This window comes from Heloderma suspectum, chromosome 12 (genome assembly GCF_057233095.1).
Source record: "Heloderma suspectum isolate Gila_16-S chromosome 12, 16-S_ref, whole genome shotgun sequence".
NCBI lineage: Eukaryota > Metazoa > Chordata > Lepidosauria > Squamata > Helodermatidae > Heloderma > Heloderma suspectum.
In genome coordinates, this window is record NC_139469.1 from 35,760,447 (window position 1) to 35,785,953 (window position 25,507).

At 47.4% G+C, this 25,507-nt stretch overlaps 1 protein-coding gene across 8 annotated transcripts in view; it reads left to right on the forward strand.

The window, feature by feature from the left end:
- The first annotated feature begins 22,283 nt into the window (after positions 1-22,283).
- TNRC6A (trinucleotide repeat containing adaptor 6A) overlaps positions 22,284-25,507 on the forward strand; it is a 103,736-nt gene continuing 100,512 nt past the window's right edge. For 4 of the 8 annotated variants that reach the window (XR_014785625.1, XM_084819088.1, XM_084819089.1 and 1 more), the window contains exons 1-3: positions 22,284-22,588; positions 23,393-23,521; positions 24,588-24,635. Coding sequence is in view for 6 of the 8 variants with exons in the window: in XM_084819088.1 (XP_084675214.1) it covers positions 23,475-23,521; positions 24,588-24,635 (95 nt within the window). In the remaining 2 variants the exon portion in view is untranslated. The remainder of the gene's footprint in view (positions 22,589-23,392; positions 23,522-24,587; positions 24,636-25,507) is intronic. The other 4 variants (XM_084819091.1, XM_084819092.1, XM_084819090.1 and 1 more) reach the window with 3 other exon arrangements.

Here is a 25,507-nt window from a genome sequence, read left to right on the forward strand (position 1 = left end):
TAAGGTCTACAACTTAATCTCTTGTCAACAATATTTGCCTCCGTTCCTTGGATTCCCTTTCAGAAAATATCAAATCAGGCATGGGTATCTGTCCTAAGTCTTCTGCAGTGAAGTCAAATGAAAATAACTCATTCAGCTTCTCTGCAATCTCATTATCCTCCTTTAGTACTCCTTTAACTCAGTTGTCATTCCACTAGTTGATTGCTTAAAGTTGTTTTTAGATATATGTTGTCTTTGCGTACTGTCTGTTTGTGTGTTTTTATGTAAATGATTTTTAAACTTTGGATAATGTATTTTAATTTTAAGATACATTATCCAAACATTATTTGGATAATGTATCTTAATCATGGTAAACCACCCAGAGAGCTTCAGCTTTTGGGCGGCATAGAAATGAAATAAATAAATACATACATACATACATAATATAACAATAATGGTCTAATTGCCTCCCTAGCCATTTTCCTGCTTGTGATATATTTAAAGAAGTCTTGATCTTATTAGCAATATGCTCCTCAAAATCCTTTTTTGCATTGCTTACTGTCTGCTTGCTGTTCCTTTGTGCAAGTTTGTGTTCCTTTTTGTCCTCATTTGGGCAAGACTTCCAGCCTTTGAAGGATGCCTTCTCTTCTTGAATAGCTTCCTTGACACTGCTTGTGGTGTCTTGGACTTGGTGGTACCCTTCCTGACCTACAGTATACATTCTAGCTGAGCGTCTGCTACTGTGGTTTTGAGTAACCTCCAAGCATTTTGGAGAGATTTAACCCTCTTGACTCCCCCTTTCAAACGCCTTTTTACCTCAGTGTAAAGTAGTTTCTTCTTTTGAAGTCAAATGTGACCGTGCTGGACTTCCTTGGCAATTCTCCACTTAAATTAACTATGTTCACTGTTTTCAATTTGTTCAGCAAAACTCACATCTCACACAAGGTCCTGGGTGGCACCATTTAGGATTAGGTCCAGGGCCACCTCTGCTCTGGTTGATATTGAAAAATTTAACCTCTTCGTTGTAACTGGAACAGACATCTCTTCGGACAATATGGGGCTAATTGAAGCCATCCATTTACCAACACTTCCTCATTTGGATGCCTCCCTGATTTGATTCTCCACCTCAAGATTATTCTGAGCATTTTGGTCAGAGGGACAATAGCATGTTCCTAGTAGGGATGTACAGATTTTGATAATTCCATTTGGTCTGCGTTTCATGGATTGTCAGGCAACTTTCATTCCATCATCTGCTGATTGATGAAATCAGATTTTTTAAAGGAATGTATGAGAATTTTGTTCCGCTTCCAGAAGTGTGTACTGGTGCAAATCCCCCCCCCCGCCCGCCCGCCAAAGTAAAAAGTCAGTCCCAGACTCAGAAAAAGCCAGTCTGCTGCAGAATTCGCAGGTCAGATTCATAGACATCTGAACTCATTTGAATCGGTTGCAGTTTTCTCTGACATCCCTAGTCCCCAGTACTAAATTAATTTTGGAACCCAGTATTTTCACTCACAGTGATTCTGTGGAGAATTCTGTCCCTGTTAAGGTTCTAGTTTGCTTGATATTATGTGTTCTTTGACATAGAGTGACATCATGTCCAGTATGCCCTTTCCTGTCTTTCCTATAGGGTTTGTATCCATAGATGTCCATATTGTACTGGTTCTCTCATGACAACAAAATGAGAAGTGCATTGGAGTATTACCTGGATTTTCATGGAATCAGCTTTGGTCCATCAGGGACACATGAAGCAAGAAAAGCTGAGTGTCTCGTACCTTTAAAATCCAGTTTTCATGGGTCACACAGCACTTGAAAGGAACATACTTCTGGTGGGCTGGGGGAGTAGAACCCCACTGTCATCAGCTGGGTAGGGGCTGCTCAACCAATGAGAGACGCTTGTTTCCTGGCCCATGTCCAGGCTCTCCCCTGCTACTGCATTATTATGAAGGAGAGTAATTCACAATTCTGAAAGCTAGAAACAACTCAATTACCCAGTACAGCACCTGAAGGCTCCCAGGAGAGCAGCCCACCCCCAGAATTTTGCCCCATTCCAGCAAACTGTTGTGGAGCTATTCCTCTCTCCCTTTCCCTAATGAAGAAGCCAAAACCCAATTCTCCAATGCAGCATCTAAAGGCTCCCTATGAGAGCATCCCCCACCCCTTCAACCCATTCCAGCAACCTGTCTTGGAGTTCTTGCTCCCCCCTTTGCCAATATGCACGCTTTTCAGTGAAGAAGCCAAAATCCCTAATTCTCCTGTGCAGCATCTGAAGGCTCCCTATGAGACCCCCCCTTTTGCCCCATTCCAGAAAACTGTCACAGAGTTATAGCTTCCAACCCTCCTTTTGCCTTCCCTGGGCACTTCTCCCTGCTTGCAATGACAGATTTCTCAACAACCATGTTCCCAAGACTGTGCTAGATCACTACAGTGATAAAGCCCTTATTCGCATAAGGGCTTATGCCCTTAAGCCCTTACTGCAAGCATTACAGAGAAGCAATCAGACATCAGAGAAGTGACTTCACACAACATCAGAGAAGTGACTTCACACAACATCACAGAAGCTAAGTAACATAAACTTCAGAGAACTGCATAATCATGGAGGCTAATTACTCCCACTGGTGAAATGGGAGTGCAGGGTGATTCTGAAGGCTCAAAAGAGTGCTCTAGGGCTTTGATGTGCTGGAAAGGCAGGTGAGTTACTTTAGTTACCTAGTGTCAAGGGCTCCTTTGAGGCCTCTCTCAGTCTAATCCAGTAGCCAAGTCCAGACACAGACAAAGGGATTCCTTTCAAAGCTTTATTCTTCTTTTACAACTTAACAACTCTACAGGTAGCAACTAGATCTGAGCAGCAGAGTACCTATGCCCTAAGTTGAAAAAGTTGGTCCCCGTTTGAAAGGGAATTACTGGCAGACCCCTGAACTTAAGGACTAGGGAGAGTCCCTCCCCTTTTCCCTTGGATCCTCTGGGCGCAGCCGTTGTTTGCGCGCCAACCGGGCACTGCGCCTCCTTTCCGCGACCTCCATCTGGCGCCGCTCTCTGCGTCTGCGTCGCGCATCCACCAAGTCTGCTATCTCTGCTCAGTCACTCCCTGGACTGCTTTCTAATCTAGGAATGCTGGTGGGAGGAATCTCCGTCAGCTGTGGGCCCTGGGAAAGAGGAGCGCGCTCCTCTCCCAGGAGCGACTGCTCTTCCTCAGAATCAGAACTACTCTGGGATTCTATGGGCTCAGTGTCCACCCTGACATCATCCCCGCTCCCATGAGGCCCTCCCTCCTGCTCCTCCCCTGGGGCCCCGGGCTTGTGGGGGTACAGCTGGTGGAAGCACCTCAGCAGCAACGGAGCATGCACATTTTCTGCGGGTTCCCAGGATCACTCATCAGGCCCGTACCCCTTCCAGTCCACCAGATATTGCAAGCGGCCACGAGAAAGGCAGGAGTCCAGAATCTCCGCGATCTCAAACTCCTCCTCCCCCTCCACCAGCACTGGCGGTGGGGGGGAGCCGACTGAGCGATGAGGGTCGCCAGAAACCAGGGGGGCAGCAAGGACCGATGAAAAACAGGATGGATCTTCATGGAGCGGGGGAGAGCCAGGCGAAAAGCAACAGGGTTAATCTGGGCTGTAACCTGGAAAGGCCCTGTGTGGCGAGGCACGAGCTTCCTTGCGGGCGAGTGAGAGGGGAGGTATTGGGTGGACAACCCAACCCAGTCCCCCGGTTGCAGAGATGGACCTGGCGGGCACCGCCAGTCTGCAGAGGCCTTGTAGGCTGTCTTGGCTTGCTCGAGGGAGTCCCATAAGAGGTGGTGTACCGCTTGCAACTCCTCTAAAAAGTCCTGGGCTGCTGGCACCGAAGAGGGAGCTAGGGTGGACGGGAAGGCCTTGGGGTGGTAACCAAAATTGGCAAAAATGTGGGCGGGTGGAAGCATGGCAGGCATTGTTATAAGCAAATTCTGTGAGAGGCAGCAAGGAAAACCAGTCATCTTGCTGGTAATTGACATAACAGTGCAGATATTGCTCCAGAGTCGCATTGGTGCGCTCGGTCTGACCGTCCGTCTGTGGATGGTGGGCGGAGGAAAGACGGAGTGTCACATGGAGCTATGCCAGTAGCTCCCTCCAGAAATGGGCAGTGAATTGGGCCCCCTCATCGGAAATGAGACCCTAGGGCCATCCGTGGAGGTGGAAAACATGCGCCACGAACAGCTCTGCCGTCTCCCTGGCTGTGGGCAACCCAGAGCAGGGGATGAAATGGGCCATCTTAGAAAACAAATCCTCCACCACCACCAGAATAGTGGTCTTACCATGTGAGGGAGGCAAGTCAGTGATGAAGTCAAGGGAGAGCAGTTTCCAAGGTCCTGAGGGGGTAGGCAGGGGGTGAAGCAAGCCTGTGGGCTTGCCTGAGGGGGCCTTCGCCCGCTGGCAGGTTGGGCAGGAGGTGACATAGGACTTGACGTCCTGATACACACGAGGCCACCAAAAATCCCTCGTCACTCCATGCAGGGTGTTGGCGACGCCAAAATGCCCAGCTGTGGGGGAGTCGTGGCACTGATGGAGGACCCTCTCGTGGAGGGGTCTAGAAGGCACATAGCCCCGGCCAGAATGGTAAAGCAGGCCACCTCGCAAAGAGAAGGGGGTAGAGTGGGGGGGCAGAGGCTAGCCCCAATTCCTCCACCTTTGTGTGAACAAAAGCATCCTGAGCCTGTGCAGAGAGAAGGAGCTCCTCCCAAGAATGAGGCACCGCAGCTGCTGCCAGGCCTTGGGGGGGAAGCCGGTCAGCCTCCTTCTTGTCAAACACATCCTGAAAAGCTGCATACTTCTCTGGGGGGATGATGGTAGCTGAGGGACTGCCAGAAGCGGAGAAGGAGGGTGGGAAAGGGTTAATGCCAGGGCCGGGACTGGCACCTCCTCCGTGAGGCAATGCTCCCGGCAGTAGGGAGATGCAAACTCCATTTGCCGAAGCCCCCAAGAAATCTGAGGGTTGTGCTTAGAGAGCCAGGAAAAACCCAGCACGACTGGGTATAAGGGAACCTTAGCTAAGTGAAATTGAATCTGCTCAATGTGGGACTGGGTGCGCAGAGTGAGCGGAACTGTAATACGGGTCACCTCGCCCGAAGAGAGAGGATGCCCATCAATGGTGTGCACTGCGAAGGGGGCAGGAAGGGGCAGGGTAGGAATCCTGTGGAAGAGGGCAAAGGTCTCATCCATGAAACTAGTTGTAGCCCCCGAGTCCACTAAAGCTAGCGCCTCCACCCCACCCCGCTGTGAGGAGCGGAGGTGAACATGCAACAGCAGATGGGAGGGTGGGGGGGACTGGGGAAGGCACCCACCCGGTGGGGAGCTGACCCCGACACTGGAGGCCCCCAACAAGCTTGGGGGGCAGTCTAGTCAAGCCTGGGGACGAGGAGGAGGAGGAGAGGGAAGGAGAGGAGCAGGAGGCAGCGGAGCTGTGGATTTAACTTGGCAGGTCTTGGAGAAATGCCCCAGGTTTCCACATCGAAAACACTGGCGCTCAGCTCGACGGCGCTCAAGTTCCTCTGGCAGCAGTGAGGCTTGGGTAGCCCCCAGCTGCATCGGGGTCTCCTCCACCCCCAGCGCCGGAGCGGGGGGTGGGGGAGGAGGCAGGAAACGTGGGGGAATGGGAGGAGGGAAATCCCGGCCCCCAGCCGGGTCTGCCGGCGCCCCTCCAGCCGACTATCTATCTGAAGGCAGGTCTGGATGAGCTCCTCCAAAGTAGGCGGGCTGGGCGTGCGTGCCAACTCATCTGAGATCTCGCTGTTTAAACCATCCAAAAACTGAGCCAGTAGCGTGGCATCATTCCATTGTAAATCCTGCATCAGCAAGCGAAAGGTTGTCGTGTAGCTGGAAACTGAGTCCTTGCCCTGCTGGAGGCGGCGAATCTCCCGAGAAGCCATCTGCGTGCGCAGGGGGTCACCGAAAAAACGTGCCATGGCTGTCATGAAACCTTGATAGTCCCCGAGCAGGGGGTCATTAGCGAGCAGGAGTCCCGAACCCCATTTAGCTGCCATGCCTGACAGTAGGTTAATGATGAAACCCACACGAACCTGTTCCGTTTGGAAATCCTCAGGTCTAAGACGCATGTACAGCTCTGATTGGGCCCTGAAAATCTGAAAAAGTCCTTTCTCACCAGAAAACTTCTCTGGCAACGCCACCGGGCACTTGCGGCGTGGGGGAATCGGAGGTGGGGGGGGTTGAAATGCTGCCTGTAGATTCTGCACAGCAGCCGTCAATTGAGCCATCTGATCACAGAGCATCTGGTTCTCTTGCGCCAGAGCTTGCACCGCTGGGTTCTCGGCACCCTCCATAAGGCAATAGGAGAAGAGAGAGAGAGAGAGGAGAGAAAAAAAAAAAGAGGAACAGGGACCAAGCTGTCACGGGCTCCTTTGAGGCCTCTCTCAGTCTAATACAGTAGCCAAGTCCAGACACAGACAAAGGGATTCCTTTCAAAGCTTTATTCTTCTTTTACAACTTAAAAACTCTACAGGTAGCAACTAGATCTGAGCAGCAGCATCCCTATGCCCTAAGTTGGAACAGTTGAACATCAAAAGGTCCCCGTTTGAAAGGGAATTACTGGCAGACTCCTGAACTTAAGGACTAGGGAGAGTCCCTCCCCTTTTTCCTTGGATCCTCTGGGCGCAACCATTGTTTGCGCGCCAACTGGGCACTGCGCCTCCTTTCTGCGCCCTCCATGTGGCGCCGCTCTCTGCATCTGCGTTGCGCATCCACCAAGTCTGCTATCTCTGCTCGGTCACTCCCTGGACTGCCTTCTAATCTAGGAATGCTGGTGGGAGGAATCTCCGTCAACTGTGGGCCCTGGGAAAGAGGAGCGCGCTCCTCTCCCAGGAGCGACTGCTCTTCCTCAGAATCAGAACTACTCTGGGATTCTATGGGCTCAGTGTCCACCCTGACACCTAGGTTACTGAGGGCACTGCCAGGTGAAAGACACACCTCTAGAAATGCCCTGATCATACCGAATTTAAAGAAGATGAATGGACCCGCAGCAGTTGGGCCCGCAGAGGAGCCGAATTAAAGAAAAACAACGGAGTAAAAGTACTCTGCAAAAATGCAGCTTCCCCACAGGTAAACTCCGGGGTGGCTGCAGAGTGGCCACAATGTCATGTGTCCCTAATGACTTTAAGCCACAGCAGCATCAGAGGAAACCTCCCATGTAGATGGGACCCAGGTTTCCGTTATGCTTGCTGTGTCTAACTTCTCCCTTAAAATCAGACACCCCAACTTTCCCATCTTGGCTCAGAGGTTTCTAGTATACATGGTGACCCTCTCCAGATGTCTCTGGCATGTGCACGTTCTGCAATGGCCCTTAGGCTTCTTTGACTGGCTATCATGTTTGGGCAAATAGCTACTGTGTCTCTCCTGGATTGGGATGTGAGTGTTTGTTTTTAATCCTTTCCCCCAGCATTGTTTTTCAGATGAACCCCCACCCCTGCTATTTATAACATCATGGAAAACGTATGGGCATAACCTGCATTCCTGTAAGGTTTTTTGTAACAGTTGCTAGGGGCGGGGGGGAAAGGATTAGAAAAACAGCATTTGGGGCAATATTAAAAAACAAACACCCTCACCTTTTGCTTCAGTCCTGATCTAGATCACACCCCCATACTGCTATTTACCAAAACAGAAAGACAGGAGTTACACCCATGGATCTCCATCATCTTGTCTGGCTTTTGATGATAAGAATTGTTTTCTTTGATCAGACCAAAGAAGGTCCATTTAGTCCAGCATTCCACTTGGAGCAGTCATCCAGCAAGATGTCTCTTCCAGAAGTTCACAAACAGAATATCAAGGCATAGTCTTTGGCGTTTGCTCCTTGTATCTAGTCCTCAAAGGTGTGCAGCTTCTGTGAATGGGAGGTACATGTAGTTATCATGACAAAGAGCCGTTAACAAGTGGCTCCTGCATATAATACAATGTTGCAGTGTGGAGTGCTCCAGTGTTTCAGCCATGCCTTCTTCCAGGCCCTCCACACCATTCCTCCTCCCTAGTTTCCCTCAAGAGACAATCAGTCGGCTGTTTGAGGGGCAGGTTGCCCCATTAGGGATTTCCTAAGGATTTCTTTTTATTCCTTCAAACCTTGGAGTTACCTCTAGCAAACCTATGGCTCTTGGGCACTGCTGGTACCATTTTGGTGATGTAAGGACCAGCATCAGAGAACTGAGTTCGCTAATAGTATATACAGGTGGGAACTGCAATGAAATGTTTCAGTGTGGAGTGCTTCTGTCCGCGGTTTGAGTCAGCCAGCCAGCCATGCCATCCTCTAGGATATTCCATTGAACCCCTCCCCCTTACAGTCGGCATGCTGCATCCACTGGGCATGCTGCATATGCACTGGGTTATTCTGGAGGTTTTCCCCTCTCTTTTGAATTTTTTTTGTACTTCAGCAAACCTTGTGTTTCCTCCTGGATCTGCTACTGCCCTGTTGTGTGATGTAATGGTTCACTGTGCCACAACTGGCTTGTGACAGCTATACGTACATGTGTCTGATCAATAAGATGCTGCCCCTCTTTTCCCTCTAACCTTGGGTAAGGGGACCCCAGAGCTATGACCTAGTTATCTGCCTAGGATGAGGTAGCAATCAGTTTATGCCTCCTATCACTGTGGGCAGGCAGCCTGCTTTTGTCTTACTCTCTAGTAGGTGCAAGCATGAGTAGGTGAACCAGATGGCTCGGCAGCTGGGGAGAGAAACCTCTCCTGAAATCTCCAGAAACTCACACGCAAACCTCAGGTCCAAATTGAAAGAAGATACTTATTAAGGAATATAATAAAGAGACAAAAAAAGGGAAAGCAGAGTGGATACTTGGAAATAAGCAAAGTTTTTTAAAAAGTTTGCTAGCTTACATTTAACTCTTTGAGCTAAAATACTCACAATTTGGGGGTCATCTGGAGAGCTGCAACATGCACAGCATCTTCAGGCAGTCACCAAGAGTAACCAAGAGATAGAAAACCAGGGGACTTCAAGGATGACCACCCAACAAGTTTCACCAATCCGAGGAGCGGCACATAAACAGGAAGATCCTCTTCTCACCTTTTGGGTCTTTGTCCTGCTATGACTGTATCAGGCTCAGTACGGCAAACTACAAGGCAATCCAAAGGTAAGTCAATAAACAGGTAATGGTCAAAGGCACAGTTTTAGCAGGCAAGAGGGAGAGTTCCAAGAGAGAAGTCTAAGGAGCAACCAAGATCCAAACACAGATACAATACACAGTCCAAGAAGCAGAGTCAACCAAGAGTCCAAGGGTCAGTAGCATGGAGTTCATTCACAAGGTCAGAGAAACAGGATACAAAGCACTGAAGCTGGTATTTCAGCAATGGCTAGCCTGAAATTGAAGGCTTATATAGCCAGAGCTTCCTGAGCTCCACCCAGGGCTCAGCTACACTTTGTTGCAGGGCCACTGGCAAAAGTCCTATTCATGAGGAAAGTTTTGCTCATGAGAATCCTCCTTTGTAATCAAGCACTCTGTTATGCCTTCCCCTGATGCCGCAGCCTCAGAGGAAGGACCTGATTCAGAGATAGAAGAATCTGATTTAGGGCCTAGCCAAGGCTTGGAATGTCAGGGTGCTGGGAATTAATCTCTGTCTAGTTTCACAGAGTAATACAGTGAGGGAGAGGCAGCTACTCCTTCTCAACTACAGCCAGTGTTAGCCTTGGAAAAAGCTCTGTGTCACATGAGGTGCGGAACATTCTTTGATAAGCGGTGAAGAGGCAGAACAAGCCAAGGAAAAGGCATGCCCAAGGCTGTCTCCTAGACAATGCCAGCGGCTGAAAAGGCATGAGGAAAATGAAGCAGGTAGATGGAGTTCTCAACTCCAAGCCAAGATTTCCTGTAGGGCAAAACTGACAAATGAAGAACTCTAGTCACCCCACCCCTGCATAAAAGCTGTTGCAAAGGAGATTTGTGAGTACAATTTTGCTGGTACTCCTTTGCTTGGACTACTCTATGGCATACCATAAATGCCTTGGGACCCTATCTTGGATTATACGGCTGGACTTTAAGACCCTGTTTCTGGCTCCTGTTTGGACTGTCTGTGTTTATTTGAACTTGGGCTCACTAAGGGCTATGGTCTATGGACTCTTGTGAGGTGCCTGTGTTTGTATCCTGCTGTAATAAAGGAGGTTGCTGTTTAACACGTGTTTGGTTGCTAGTGTTGCACGGGAGCCGGGCCTGACACACACTTTTTCAAAGGAGACTTACTGGCCTGTTTTTTGAGATGACAATAATCTTGGGGGCTAGGGGATCACTCACCTCTGCATCAAAGCTGGACTCTCCTGCCTCTTGTGGGGATGGACCTGCGGCCATCTCCCCTGAGGGCCCAAGCTCCTCCTGGTCTTTTGACATGGGCTGTTCTGTGGTATTCTTCTTTTCTAGGAGCTTCAGTTGCTCCTCTAAGGAGGATTCCTCAAGTGGGGAATATGACAGTCTAGGACAGAGCTTTCCAAACTTTTCATGTTGGTGACACACTTTTTAGACATGCATCATTTCATGACACGGTAATTCAGTTTTACTAGCAAACCGGAGGTTAAACTAATCCGTTATAAGAGATACGGACACATACATAAATTGTAATAATGAAATGTATGGGGATAGAACATATCTCATGAAAACCTTTCATTTATATTTTTAAAAATATATGATTTGTAAGATGACATACATTGTTGCCATTTATGAGTAACAGTATGTAAATAAGTGCAAGAAAATGTGAAAAATAAACAAAATTAACTAAAGTATTTACAATACATATTAGGACACATAGGCCCAGGTAGGAGGTCAGCTGCAAAAACACATTAAGTAGAGAAGCAAAAGTCCAACAAAAACAGTGTAAATATATATGTCTCACTACAAGGCTATATTGCTGTAAATATTTGCAATGCCTGTGTCCAGAGTCCAGTTCCAGCACTCTCCAGTGGTACACTGCCGGTGGGTGGTTAATCCACAATTACAGCAGAGTAAAAATAAAAATAAATGGCAGAAATCAAATCATAAGTGCCACGTGGTGGGTGGCTTGCTGTTTGCCACACTGGGTTTGGGAGGGTGGCCTCCCTTCAGCCAGCAGCAGGTGGGTTGACTGGGTGACAGCCTGCGGCTGCGCTCGCCCGGGTGCTTGGGAGCACGCTGATCCTGAGGCTTCTGGCCTCCACTGAGCTCCGTTCCGACTGGCCAAGATGGCGGACGGCCCGCTTGGTGCAGTCCCAGCCCCAGGCGGCATTTCCACCCGCGTGCTACTCTGGCCTGGCCGCACAGGAGCGCAGTGCAGAAGTCCGTGAAGGGCGCGCTTGAAATCTCGCAGGGCTGGTGGGCACTGCCACTTCTCTGCACCGGCATTGGCCAAGCTCTGCTCCCAGGGCGGTGCCTCCCCTCCCCTCTCTTCGCCCTGCGCCTCTACCTCGCCGTACTGCTCCAACACCGCCAGTCACGTGCGTCCTACGTCAAGACGCCACATGATCCTAAAGCAGCTAATGTTAAAGCAGCTAAGCCTTAGCTTCTTTAACATTAGCTGCTTTAGGAAGTTCTGGGGAGGGGCCAAGGGAAGCAAACGCGCGTAAGGGAGCTCCGTGGTGCCCTTCCGCACAATTTTCTGCATTTCGCGCCACACCTACACACTGCCGCCGACACACTAATGTGTCACGGCACACTGTTTGGAAAGCTCTGGTCTAGGAGATGGACTAGAGATGTGATGATTATAAAGGAGATGGCTTTAGCTAACCCTGGCAGACTTGATACATCAAAAAGCTTCCTGTTTTGTGGATGTGGACCCCAAGAAAAGATGTATGTTATTTGAAGTGGGCTATGGATGCCAGCATCCTGGTCAAAGATGCTTATAGCTTTAGAGAAGTAGACACTGAAGAGAGCTCCTCATCACACATGGGTGGTGCTGTTTTGGATACATAAGCAATGGCATTTACATGCTTACCTGTCATGTAATTTGTGGGGGAAGGGAGGCCAAAAACCCTCCTCTTCCTGCCCACCCTCTGCCACCACCCTCTTGCCCACCATCTTCTAAGTTTGTAACCATCATAGAATCATACAATAGTAGGGTTGGAAGGGGCCTACAAGGCCATCAAGTCCAACCCCCTGCTCAATGCAGGAATCCAAGTCAGAGCACCAAGTCAGGACACCTTGCAGTAGTGAATTCCATAGTAACGTATCTCAGCAGTATACATACCTTAATGTACACATCTCTTAAGTACTGGCCCTGCTAGATCAGACTTAACATCAGCCTAATTCAGCATCTTCTTTCCAACAGTTGCCAAAAAGATGCCTCCTGAAGCAGGACATTTTATACTCTCCTCCCCCAAAACTGAAAGTACTGCTTTTTACCTAAAGACATGAAACTTAGCTGGGGAAATAAAACTACTCCTCTCAGGGATACCCCCTCCCAACAAAAAAACTCCAGGCCTCTAGGCCTGACCTTTTTCCTTCCTTTCCCTCTGTAGATCTCCAAGCTTTACACAAGTAAAAATGTGTAAAGGTAGGTCTCAAATCATGACACAAGTTGCCTATTTTTTAAAAAGGCAATTAAAAAACATTAAAAACCAGTTAAACCCCATTAAGGGTTTTTAATTGTATTTAACTGATTTTTAATTCACAAATACTTTAAATTGGCCAATGGGTTTTAGTTACCAGTTAAAATGCAATTGAAATCCAATTGAAAACCCATGAGAGGTATTTGGCTTTTAATTGCTTTAATTGTTTGTTGACTGGCAAATAAAATCCCATTAAAATGCATTAAGGGTAATTGATTCTTAAAAGACATTTAATAGGCAATTAAAAACCCACTGAAAACCAATCAAAACCCATTAAGGGATACTCGGTTTTTAAAGGTTCTTACTGAGAAGTTAATTGGTTTTTAACTGGCAATTCAAAACCAATTAAAAACCAGTTAAAACAAATGACAACTAATGGATTTTAGTTGATTTTAATGGATTTTTAATTGGTAATGAAAACCCATTAAATATTAATTAAAATGAATTAAGGGGCTACTGGTTTTTTATTGGTTGTATTTGTCAATTAATAGTCAATAAAAACAATTTTAAAATCAATTACCCATTAATGGGTTTTAATTGGTTCTTAATGGGTTTTAATTCACCATTTAAAACCAATTCAAAACCAATTACACTTAATGGGCTTTTAATGGGTTTTAATTGGTTTTTAGTTGACTACCAAAGACCCTTTAAAAACCAATGGCCCTGTAATTGGTTTTTAATGTATTTAAATTACCAATGAAAACCCGTTAAAAACCAATTAAATACCAATGACCCCTTAATGGTTTTAATTGTCCATTAAAAGTCAAATAAAACATATTAAAAAACAGTTTAAAACTAATTACCTCTTAATGGGTTTGGTTTTGAAATACATTTTAATTAGTTTTAATTACCAATTAAAATTGGTTTTAAGTGCTAATCAAAATTGGATTAAAACCTATTAATCCAATTACTATTTATTCCATTTCTATACTGCCCCACAGCTGAAGAACTCTGTGGTTTACAACAATTAAAAACCAATTACCCCTTAATGGGTTTCTAAATGTTTTAATGGTTTTTTAATTATTAATTAATTAGGGTTTGAATTGGTAAATAAATAAAAACCAATTCAAAGTTCATTAAGCAATAATTTGTTTTAATGGGCTTTTAACTGACCATTAAGACCCATTAAAACTAATTAAAACACATTAAGAGGTAATTGGTTTTTACTTGGTTCTAAAACCCCTTAAAAACAGGGAGAACCCCTCCCTGCATACTGAGTGGCAGTTAGTGGCAGTCTGGCGGTTGAACCCCTCCACCCCATCTTGACTGAGCAGAGGGTCCACCCACCCTCCTGAGGTGACCTGGATACCTCAGTATTGTCCCCAACTGAGAGTTATAGAATTGTACTTCCCTCAGATTCAGCCTCCCCTCCCCACCCAATGTGTTTGTTTCCTTCCAGAACAGATCCAGGGCCTCTTGCCATCCCCACAGGAGAAGCAGAAACTCAAGCGGACCAAGCTTCTGGGACGTCCTTTCCCTTGATGGCTGCCTCTGTTTCTGCACTGTTCCAACAGCCTTTCCTCCTGGTTGAATGTCATGAGTGACACTTTTGAGCAGACCCTTTGCTTCTGAAGGAGGAAAAATTGTCTAGCTGTTGCAATGACATTTGGGCTAAGCAAAACTGTTTTGTGGCTGACGAGCTTTCCATAGGCAGGCTACGGACAACAATGTTGAGAAACTGAGGACCAAACAACATGTGATGGACGGAGGCTGTAACTGAGAGCAATTCAGTTGGGAGCTGACAAGTGGTGGGGAAGGGGCTACTTAATTCTTTGCCTGCCTCCTGTTTGCCCACTCAGAATGGCTGCTTCCCCAACTGAGGAGGAAAAATACATACAGGGAACCCATACTTTTCCCCCTATGGGGAGAATTGCAGCTGAGGGGGGATTTTGAGCAGACAAATAGCAGACAGGTGTTAGGTGTGTTCCATGCAGGCCTCTTGGGGACTCCTGCTGTCTCTGGGTGTATCAGGGCAGAACAAAGCAACCAGGTAAGCAAGCGACGTGTCTGCCTAATAAAGAAGCTACTACCGCGCTGTCTCCAGGAATTATCAATGAAACACACAGACGTAGCAGTGGCAATGAAGATGGGACTGACTCACACTGTTGCTGTGCTACTGTCCATTCAAGAAAGGAGCTGCTGGTGAGTAGACCTAGAGGAGACCTGTGGTAGACCTAGAGACCTTGCTATAACTAAAGCAGGAGAACCTGAAGCCCTTTTTTCACTGGAGAAATGAACTTATTATTGCTCAAGGCTGTTTCATGTGGGGACATCATGTGAAAATCCCTGAGAAGCTGCAGGCTAGAATTTTAGAAAAACTGCATGTAGGACACTTTGCTATAGTTGAGATGAAGGCATTGGTCAGGGGCTACATATGGTGGCCAGGCACAGATGGACAGGTTGAACAATCAGCTAAGAACTGCTCCAGTTTTCAGCAGGAACAAAATATGTCTGGATTGGCAACACTTCATCTGTGGAACTGGGCAGCAACTCCCTCAGAATGCATCCACCTGGATTTTGTGGGCCCGTTCCTTAGGACAGGTTTTCTTGTGGTAGAGGATAGATACTCCAAATGGCCAGACACATTTTGCATGTCATCCACACACTCTCAGAAGCCTTTCTGCTCAAACAGGTGCCTATACAAGTGGTGCCAGACAATGGCGTTCAATTTGTATAAATGGAATTCCAAACCTTTGTGAAACAAAATGGCATCAAACATGGGACACCATATCCCCCAGCGATGAATGAGTTGGCAGAATGCCAAGCCATTAAATATACTTTGAGAGCCACAGAAGAGCAGCCAGGCTCCTTATCTGTTGCAAACTTTCTGTTGGCATATAAGAATACTTTAGCTGGCTGCTTTTACTGCAGTTCACAACTAGGTGAGCAGCCTGATCCATATAGACCCAGAAGTAAGCAGCACAGAATGGGATTTACTCCCAAGTAATGTACACAGAATTGCAACCAAGGACAGTTTCATCAAAGGTCTGGTATGAGAATTTACATTTTTTGCTAGCTGCAGTCTAGCAAAAAACATTGACCAAACATCAATCCACCTGTCCTTTCTTCTTTCTTTGGCTCTCTGTTCTTGGGCAGAACCAAATATGGGCAGGATATGATGAATCTCCTGTGATAGTTTGAAAACTCCCTAAATGGATCAGGGAAAACAAATCTCATTTTAAATTTGCACCTACTAATTGTGTGTTAGGAACTCCAATTGCAATGGAACTCATGTAGATACAAATCAGGTGCACTTCTGAAAACAGTTCATGACTCTTCCATTCTCATCTCCCTATGATGCTAGACGTAAGCCACAACAAATGCATTCCATTCCCTTTGTTTTCCCTAGGTAAGGATTGTCTAACCTTGTTTTACTTCACCAAAACTCTGCTGACAAAAGAAGATGGGGGAAGGTGAGTGAGGGAACAAGGCTGTTATCCCGTCATTTAATTGGAGAAAGCCTTTGGACCAGTGGCCTCATTGCAACTTTCTCCTCAAAGTTCTTTTCTTGCAATTATATTGAAGCACAAAGTATAACCAGTTTGCAAACTGTGGTGCAGGCAGCATCTCAACCGTTGGACTCAGACAAGGGAAATCAATTTCCAGTCAAATCCTCCTTGGCTATGAAGCACACAGAGGCCATTGGCAAATGGCTCTGCATTCCTGCCTTGCACTCTCTTATCCTAATCTCAGAACCTTCACAAGATAGCTTTGGGGCTAACACAGCACTCTGAGGGCCTTGGGGGAAGTGCAGGACACATATAGCAGAGGAAAGACCATATCCTGCAAGCTCAGCTCTTGGACAGCTTGTTTCTCGATATTATTGGCAGTCACCAAAGAGGCAAAACCAAGCACACCTGGGAAATCAAAGCTGGGGGGAGATCCCTAAAATCATGAGACTTTCCTGTTTTGTGTGGGGAAAGCTGGCTTGTTTAGGGACCTGATTTTGGATGAGCTTCTGATTCTGTCATCAGGATTGGATCCTGACACCATCCAGCACCCTTCTCTGCATATAACAGTGACAAAGCTACTTTCGCTCAACAGCTGCAATTGTTCAGAAACTATACTTCTGAATAACACAGGTGACATTCCCAAATTTGCTTTCCTGGAACTCTAAGTTGTTTTGAACCAATGCATTAGAGCTAAATACAAAAAGCCTGATAAGCTACCAGCTTGATGGAGAGAAGCAGTAGGCAATATAAGTTTAATTTATCTGGATGTTGATTTTGTTTTGTTTTAATGATTGCTGTGTAGCAATGCTCCTTGCTATTAAAGTCTCCTAGCATCGGGCCCTTTTGTAGTGCAGGCTGAAACCTATTATTGTTACATAATTTATTATGTGCTACTCAGGAAGCAAGGAAGGAAAAAGGGAATGTCATTAGACAGAAAGATTCCCCACCTCAGGTAGCAGGTCTGGAAGGGCAGCAGACTGTGTGTGTTCCCCACTGCCAGAAGAGCTGCACGCTTGCCACTGCCCTTGGCCTCACTCTGAGCACCTGTGCCTCAAAGTGAGGCATAGGGAGAGTGGCTGCTCTGGAGAATCCTGCTGGCTGCTCTCTTGCTGTGGCAAATGACATAGCAAGGGAGCAGCTGGCATGACTCTCCAGAGTGGTGGGCTGATGTCTCACTCTGAGGAGTCTTCAGAGCAAGGCATCGGCCTAAGGTTGGTGCTCTGGAGAACTGTGCCAGCTTGTCTCCTGTTGCGGAAATCCCACCTGATGGTGAGTTCTGAGGACTTGGAGCGAGGCATCAGGCAAGATGACTCTCTGGGAAGCCCCAATGGCTGCTTCCCTGCTGTGGCAAATGCTGCAACTGGAGAGCAGCCAATGCAACTCCCCTTAGAGCAGTGTGTCCTCATGTCTCAGGTGGTGGGAGGTCTTGCACCTGCCTTATCTATGCAAGTTACTTATGTTGTTGTTGTTGTTCAGTAGTTCAGTCGTATCCGACTCTTCGTGACTTCATGGACCATAGCATGCCAGGCCTTCCTGTCCTGCGCTCTCTCCCGGAGCGTGCTCAAGTTCATATTCATTGCATCAGTGATGCTGTCTAGCCATCTCATCCTCTGCCATCCCCTTCTCCTTTTGCCTTCAGTCTTTCCCAGCATCAGGGTCTTTTCCAGGGAGTTTTCTCTTCGCATTAGGTGGCCAAAATATTGGAGCTTCAGCTTCAGTATCTGTCCTTCCAATGAGCAGTCAGGGTTGATTTCCTTTAGGATGGACTGATTTGACCTCCTTGCAGTCCAGGGGACTCGTAAGAGTCTTCTCCAGCACCACAGTTCAGAGGCATCAATTCTTCGGTGCTCAGCCTTCCTTATAGTCCAGCTCTCACAGCCATACATTACTACTGGGAAAACCATAGCTTTGATTAGACGGACCTTTGTTGGCAAGGTGATGTCTCTGCTTCTTACTATGCTGTCTAGGTTTGCCATAGCTTTCCTCCCAAGGAGCGAGCGTCTTTTAATTTCATGGCTACAGTCACCGTCTGCGGTGATCTTGGAGCCCAAGAAAGTAAAATCTGTCACTGCTTCCATTTCTTCCCCTTCTATATGCCAGGAAGTGATGGGGCCAGATGCCATGATCTTCGTTTTTTTAATGTTGAGTTTCAAACCAGCTTTTGCACTCTCCTCTTTCACCCTCAACAAGAGGCTCTTTAGATCCTCTTCGCTTTCTGCCATTAGGGTGGTATCATCTGCATATCGGAGGATGTTGATAATTCTCCCAGCAATCTTAATTCCGACCTCTGATTCATCCAACCCGGCATTTCTCATGATGTACTCTGCATATAAGTTAAATAAGCAGGGTGACAATATGCAGCCTTGTCGTACTCCTTTCCCAATTTTGAACCAATCGGTTGTTCCATGTCTGGTTCTTACTGTTGCTTCTTGACCCTCATACAGGTTTCTCAGGAGACAGGTAAGGTGGTCTGGTACTCCCATCACTTTCAGAATTTGCCACAGTTTGTTGTGATCCACACAATCAAAGGCTTTAGCGTAGTCAATGAAGCAGAAATAGACGTTTTTCTGGAATTCTCTTGCTTTCTCCATGATGCAGCGAATGTTGGCAATTTGATCTCTAGTTCCTCTGCCTCTTCTAAACCCAGCTTGTACTTCCGGTAGTTCTCGGTTCGCATACTGCTGAAGCCTAGCTTGTAGGATTTTGAGCATAACCTTGCTGGCATGTGAAATGAGCGCAATTGCCCTTCTTTGGAATTGGAATGTAAACTGACCTTTTCCAGTCTTGTGGCCACTGTTGAGTGTTCCAGATTTGTTGGCATATTGAATGCAGCACTTTAACAGCATCATCTTTTAGGATTTTAAATAGCTCAGCTGGAAGACTGTCATCTCCGCTAGCTTTGTTGTTACTAATGCTTCCTAAGGCCCACTTGACTTCACTCTCTAGGATGTCCGGCTCAAGTTCAGTGACCGCACTGTCATGGCTATCAGGGACATTTAGATCTTTCCTGTATAGTTCTTCTGTGTATTCTTGCCACCTCTTCTTAATCTCATCTGCATCTGTTAGGTCCCTGCCTTCTTTGTTCTTTATCATGCCCATCTTTGCACAAAACGTTCCCTTGAGATCTCCAATTTTCTTGAAGAGATCTCTAGTCTTTCCCATTCTGTTGTTTTCCTCGATTTCTTTGCATTGTTCATTTAAGAAGGCCTTCTTGTCTCTCCTTGCTATTCTCTGGAACTCTGCATTCAGTTGGGTATATCTTCCCCTTTCTCCCTTGCTTTTCGCTTCCCTTCTTTCGTGAGCTACTTGTAAAGCCTCATCAGACAGCCACTTTGCTTTCTTGCATTTCTTTTTCTTTGGGATGGATTTCGTTGCTGCCTCCTGAACAATGTTACGGACCTCCGTCCATAGTTCCTCAGGCACTCTGTCTATCAGGTCTAATCCCTTAAATCTATTCCTCACCTCCACTGTATATTCATAAGGGATATGATTTAGGTCATACCTGAACGGTTTAGTGGTTTTCCCGACGTTCTTCAATTTCAGCCGAAATTTTGCAAGAAGCAGCTCATGATCTGAGCCACAGTCAGCTCCAGGTCTTGTTTTGACTGACTGTATAGAGCTTCTCCATCTTTGGCTGCAAAGGACATAATCAATCTGATTTCGATATTGACCATCTGGTGACGTCCATGTGTAGAGTCGCCTCTTGTGCTGTTGGAAAAGAGTGTTTGCTATGATCAGCATGTTCTCTTGGCAAAACTCTATTAGCTTTTGTCCTGCTTCATTTTGTACACCAAGGCCATGCCTGCCTGTTATCCCGGTGATTTCTTGACTTCCTACTTTAGCATTCCAATCCCCTATGATGAAGAGGACATCTTTTTTTGGTGTTAGTTCTAGAAGGTGTTGTAGGTCTTCATAGAACCGATCAACCTCAGCTTCTTCGGCCTCAGTGGTTGGGGCATAGACTTGAATTACTGTGATGTTGAATGGTTTGCCTTGGATTCGTACTGAGATCATTCTATCATTTTTAAGATTGTACCCCAGTACTGCTTTTCCCACCCTTTTGTTGACTATGAGTGCTACTCCATTTTTCTAAGGGATTCTTGCCCACAATAGTAGATATGATGGTCACCTGAATTAAATTCGCCCATGCCTGTCCATTTTAGTTCGCTGATTCCCAAGATGTCGATGTTCAATCTTGCCATCTCATGTTTGACCACCTCCAGCTTACCTTGATTCATTGATCTGACATTTCAGGTTCCTAAACAATATTGTTCTTTACAGCATCGGATTTTCTTTTCACCACCAGACACATCCACAGCTGAGTGTCCTTTTGGCTTTGGCCCAGCCGCTTCACTCTTTCTGGCGCTACTTGGAAATACCCTCTGCTCTTCCCCAGTAGCATATTGGACACCTTCCGACCTGAGGGGCTCATCTTCCGGCGTCATATCTTTTAGCCTTGTGATACGTTCCATGGGGTTTTCTTGGCAAGAATACTGGAGTGGGTTGCCATTTCCTTCTCCAGTGGACCACATTTTGTCAGAACTCTCTGCCATGACCTGTCCGTCTTGGGTGGCCCTGCACGGCATAGCTTATGGCTTCACTGAGTTACGCAAGCCCCTTCGCCACAACAAGGCAGTGATCCATGAAGGGGAAGTTCATGGAAAGGTATAAGTTCCTTATACCTTTCCTTTTACTGCTCTCTGGTCTGTGTTTTTATATCAGGTTTTTTTTTAAGGATCTTGCTTGGGGTTTTGACTGTGGCTATTGTTTATATTTTGCTGTGAACTACTGCAAGTTGCTCTGGACCTTTCACTTTAATGAAATGACAAGTAACTTACTATTAGTACTATTAAACAGACAAAGGTTTCCTCAGCCTTTCCTTTTTAATCTGTCTGAATGGCCTCTGGTGGCCTTATTTGGATCCACTCCAACCCAGGTTCAGGCCTAATAGATGATTACTACTTGGTCACCCTAGTAGATGACTTACATTGCGGAATGGATGGAGACAGTGTGAGCCTGTTGGTTTTCCTGGACTTCTCAGTGGCTTTTGATACCATCAATCATAGTATCCTTCTGGATCATTTTTCTGGGCTGAGCATAGGAGGCATGGTGTTCTGGCCCTTTCTGGATGAATGGTCTCAGAAAGTGGTGCTGGGGGATTTCTGCTCCATCCTAAGGCCATTGGCCTATGGGGTGCTGCAAGGTTCCATCTTGCCCCCTTTGCTTTTCAACATCTATATGAAACTGCTGGGGGATGTCATTTGGAGGTTTGGGCTGAAGCACCATCAATATGTAGGTAACACTCAGCTCTACCTCTTGTTTCCATCTAGAGAGGCTGTTGAATGCTTGAACCCTTACCTGTAGGTGGTTGCGGGTGGATGAGGGCAAACTAGTTGAGACTTGAATCCAGACAAGACAAAGATACTGTGGGTAGGGGAACTGACCAATCTGAATAGAAGAATGCATCTAGCCGTAAATGGGGTTCATTCCCCTGAAGGACCAAGTTTGCATCTGGATTCTGGGCCAACTGGGGAAGCTCAGGTGGCAGTGGTGGCCAGAAGTACCTTTATTACTTTGGGCTGGTACACCAACTGGAACCCTTTCTGGAGAGGGTGGGTCTCGTTTCAGTTATTTATGCTCTGGTGACATCCAGTTTTGACTACTGTGACATCAATACCTTGCGAGCTGTACTGGCTGTTAGTGCGTTTCGAAGCCCAGTTGCAAGTGCTGGTTTTAAGCTTTAAAGCCTTAAATGGGTTGGGCCCAAGCTACTTGAAGGTCCACCTTCACCTGCACCAGCCTGCCTGCACTCTTGACGTCATCGGCAGAGATTCTTCTCACTTGCCCACAGCCAAAGGCACTTAGCCTGGTGAGTACAACGGAGGGGCATCTCGTGGTGGCCCCGCACCTCTCGAATCAGCTTCCCCCAGGGGGTCTTCAGGCTCCTCCTGTGTCCTCCGAGAAAGATCCACCCGTTTGCCCCAGCCTTTCCATTGTTTCTGGGCTGCAGGCTTTATTGGTGCTGTTTATATAGGATTTCATTGAATATTTACTGATTTTCTATTGTATGTTTTCCATCATTTTATAGTGCTTTTATCTTGTATACAGCCTTGAGAGGCTGTCTACCCTTGCAGGCGGCCTCACAACAATTTAAAACAAAGAAGAGGGGCTGCGGTGGATCCCCGGGGACCTCTGCCACGGGCGTTGCTTCCCCGGGGAGAAGGAGCCCCTCCCTCGTTGCTAGGGCGCCATGTTGGAGAGGGCGACGGCGCGCCCCGGAAGTGCTTCCTGCGGAGGCGGGGCGCTTCTTGGCGGGGCGGAGCCGCTGCTGGCGAATGTCCTCCGTGAGGGAGGCTGGAAATGGCGGCTGGGACGGGGGAGGAAGAGAATAGGAGGAGGAGGACGACGACGACGACGACGACGACGACGAAGGCGGCGGCCGAGACGAGCCTGCCGGCGCCCCTCACCTCTGCGGCGCCGGGCCGGGGACGCCGCGACTAGGCGGCGGCGGCGCCCCTCGCCCGCCCCGCAGCGGCGCCGGCGCCCCTCGCCCGCCCCGCAGCGGCGCCCCTCGCCCGCCCCGCAGCGGCCCCCCCCAAGCACATGCGGTGAGGAGGAGCAGGACCTGCCCGCCGCACCGGCGGGCCGCTGGGGCGGGAGTGCGGGGAAGCCCCCGGCCCCCTTTCGCCGACAGCATGGGGCGGCGGCGGCTGGGCTGGGCCGCCGCCGCGGCCTCTCTGCCGTCTGCGGAAAGGCCCCCCCCCCGGTGGGCTTGGGGGCCGCGCGAGCTTCTCGAGAAGGGCCGGGCCGGGGGTGTGCGAGAGAGGCTGGGAGGGGGCTGCTGTGCCAGCTCTGAGGCGGCGCGGGTGGGGTGGGGGCTGGCGCTGGATGGATGGTAAGGAGGGAGCCAGGCTCGGGGCAGGCGGGGTGAGGCCTGGGGGCTTACGGAGGGAACGGGGGAGCAGCGCTGTCTGTTATTTTGGCGGTAAAGCCAGAGGAGGGCGAGGGGAGGGGGTGAAGGCAGAGGCCTTGCCCCAGCTGAAGGGGGCTTAAGTGGATGTTCTTCGGGTGGGCGAAGCTGTGGAAATCCTTATAAAAAGGGAGACGGCATTCGGGGCGACGGCGGAAGGGCGCAGATGGGATAAGAGGAATGCGGAGTGCTACCAGTTTTGGAGAACGAACGATCTGGAAGTGTCCTTTTAGCCCTCCCCGCCGCCGCTGCTGCTGCTGCTGCTGCTGCTGCTGCTGCTGCTGCTGCTAGTATGTTGGGAGAACTGGGAGCACCAAGGAGGTAAATAGGAAAAGAAGATGCTTCCAGGGAAGTTGCCCAGGTGCTGCTTTCTAGGGAGCTGGGAGAGAACAGGGGTGCCTGTGTTGTAATGCAAGGTCCTTTTTCTTTCGACATATTTTAGGATACTCTCCATAGCTTTCTGCAGGTGAGTGGTGCTTGTGGGCCTAGCTGGAGCAGCAGATGCTAAGGACTCATCTGTTTCTATGCCCATGCAGTTGCAATCTTCAGTAGTTCATCAAACGTTTGTGAGGTATGAAAACACACAGACTACCCCAATCAATTTGTTGGGCACATCTATATACAACAGTAGTTGTGTGTACCAGCAGAATAGCTGATATGAACAAAAACATTACCATGTTCTGTTCACTTGCAGGGTGCAGGTAGACTCCACCAAACCAAATATCCAATTCCCAGAATTCCATTGCTTCAAGTCTGTAGCCATGCTCATGTTAACAACTGCTATGCAAAAGGTGTTAACCGTTATAGCTTCATCATCCATGTTTCCAAATCAGCCATAGATATGAATCCCTTATGACTTCTCCTGGGGTGCATTCACAGCTCTTTCATTCTGTTGTGGTTCTGTCTCTGGAGTGAACGATATCTAGGCCAAAGCCAAATAGAGACAGCTTATCTCCACGTGAAGCAGAATGTCACAAGTATGGTGCACCTGGCATAGAGTACTGTTCTTGCGCAAACACATAAAGTAGTAGCAATTCCCTGTTCTAAAACAATATGGATATACACTTTCCATTTGTCCATCTTTATGAGCCAGCGCTGAGCTATATAGATCTAATGTCTTCAGGGTGGGGGTTCTGAATGTACTGAGGCTTTGTCTCTGGTACTGGCTTGAGTTTATTGGGTTAAGCCTTCTTCCCAGACTTTGCTTATCTCTTGCTTACATTTTGTCATCTTTACAGTCTGCTACTTCATGCATCTCATGAAGTGGGCTCTTGCCTGCAAAAACGTCAGCCACAATAAATATATTAGTCTTTAGAGTACCACAGGACTCCTTGCCTGGTTTTGTTGCAAGAGACTAACATGGCTACTATGCCTACTGTGTGCCCGAAAGATGTGTTGTGCCTGGAACAGGACTTGAGCCACTTCTTTTCATGCACCAGCAAGATTGCATTCTGTATCAAATTTGCCTTGATCAACTAGAGTTAATATGTGCATGCAGGCTGTGTATGTTCTCTCAATCCTTATTCTTTCTCCTCTAAAAACAAAACACAATCCTATATCTTGTTGGTTGCCTCTAGCGTGCTATCACTTATGCTTTCTTTCTTGATGGGGATATGTTTGCTCTTTTTGTGTTTCAGAGTGTTGGAAGCTAAAGCTACCAAAGAAGTTGAAAGAAAACTAAGCAGGTAAGACAAACTGAATTACTGAGATGGCTTGAAGGGCATGTAGAAATTGGTAGCTTAGACAATTGATACTTTGCATGATCAACAAAACGATTGTCTTATGGTGTGTTTTAAAGAAATGGGATGAAATATATAAACTTAATTATAAAATGTAATTGAACAGAGAGGCCTTTATGATGTGGCGTCTGTCATTCCTTTACATGTGCTTCCAAACATATTTTCGTTTGCGACATTTAAACTGTTGCCAGTAGCAAGCAAGAGCAAAAATGAATGCAAGGGTTTGTTTGTTTGTTTCATCCTTGTCCAGACAAATGGATTTTTATTGGCTGGGAATAATCACTGGCCTTGAACTGAACACAAGTTGTATCTTGTGAAATGAACATTTGTTCCTTGTATGTGTTGTATTAAGGAGTGCAGCATGCAACTGCTTATTAATAGCCAGAGAATTTTACAACCTCACATTACTGCACAAGTAATGGAAACTTCCAATGAATATGAACTTGAGCACACTCCGGGAGAGAGCGGAGGACAGGAAGGCCTGGCGTGGTATGGTCCATGGGGTCACGAAGAGTCGGACACGACTGAACAACAACAAATGGAAACTTCAGTATTTGCTTAGAGTTTAGAGGTGTAAAATCTGTCCTAATCACTATTGCATGTTTTGGTGCTCTTGTTAAAAGCATTACTTTGGTTGCAACTTACATATACTTATCCTTGCATAAATCCAGTGAGCTAGGCCACTTCTATTTTGAGTATGGGCAACTGGGTTTGAGAGAGACCAGTGTATCCATGACCTACTCATGGTAGAACAGTGGTATGGACCCAGGTAGCTCAAATCTGGACTCTACACAGCATATGCTGGGTCACCCCAGCAC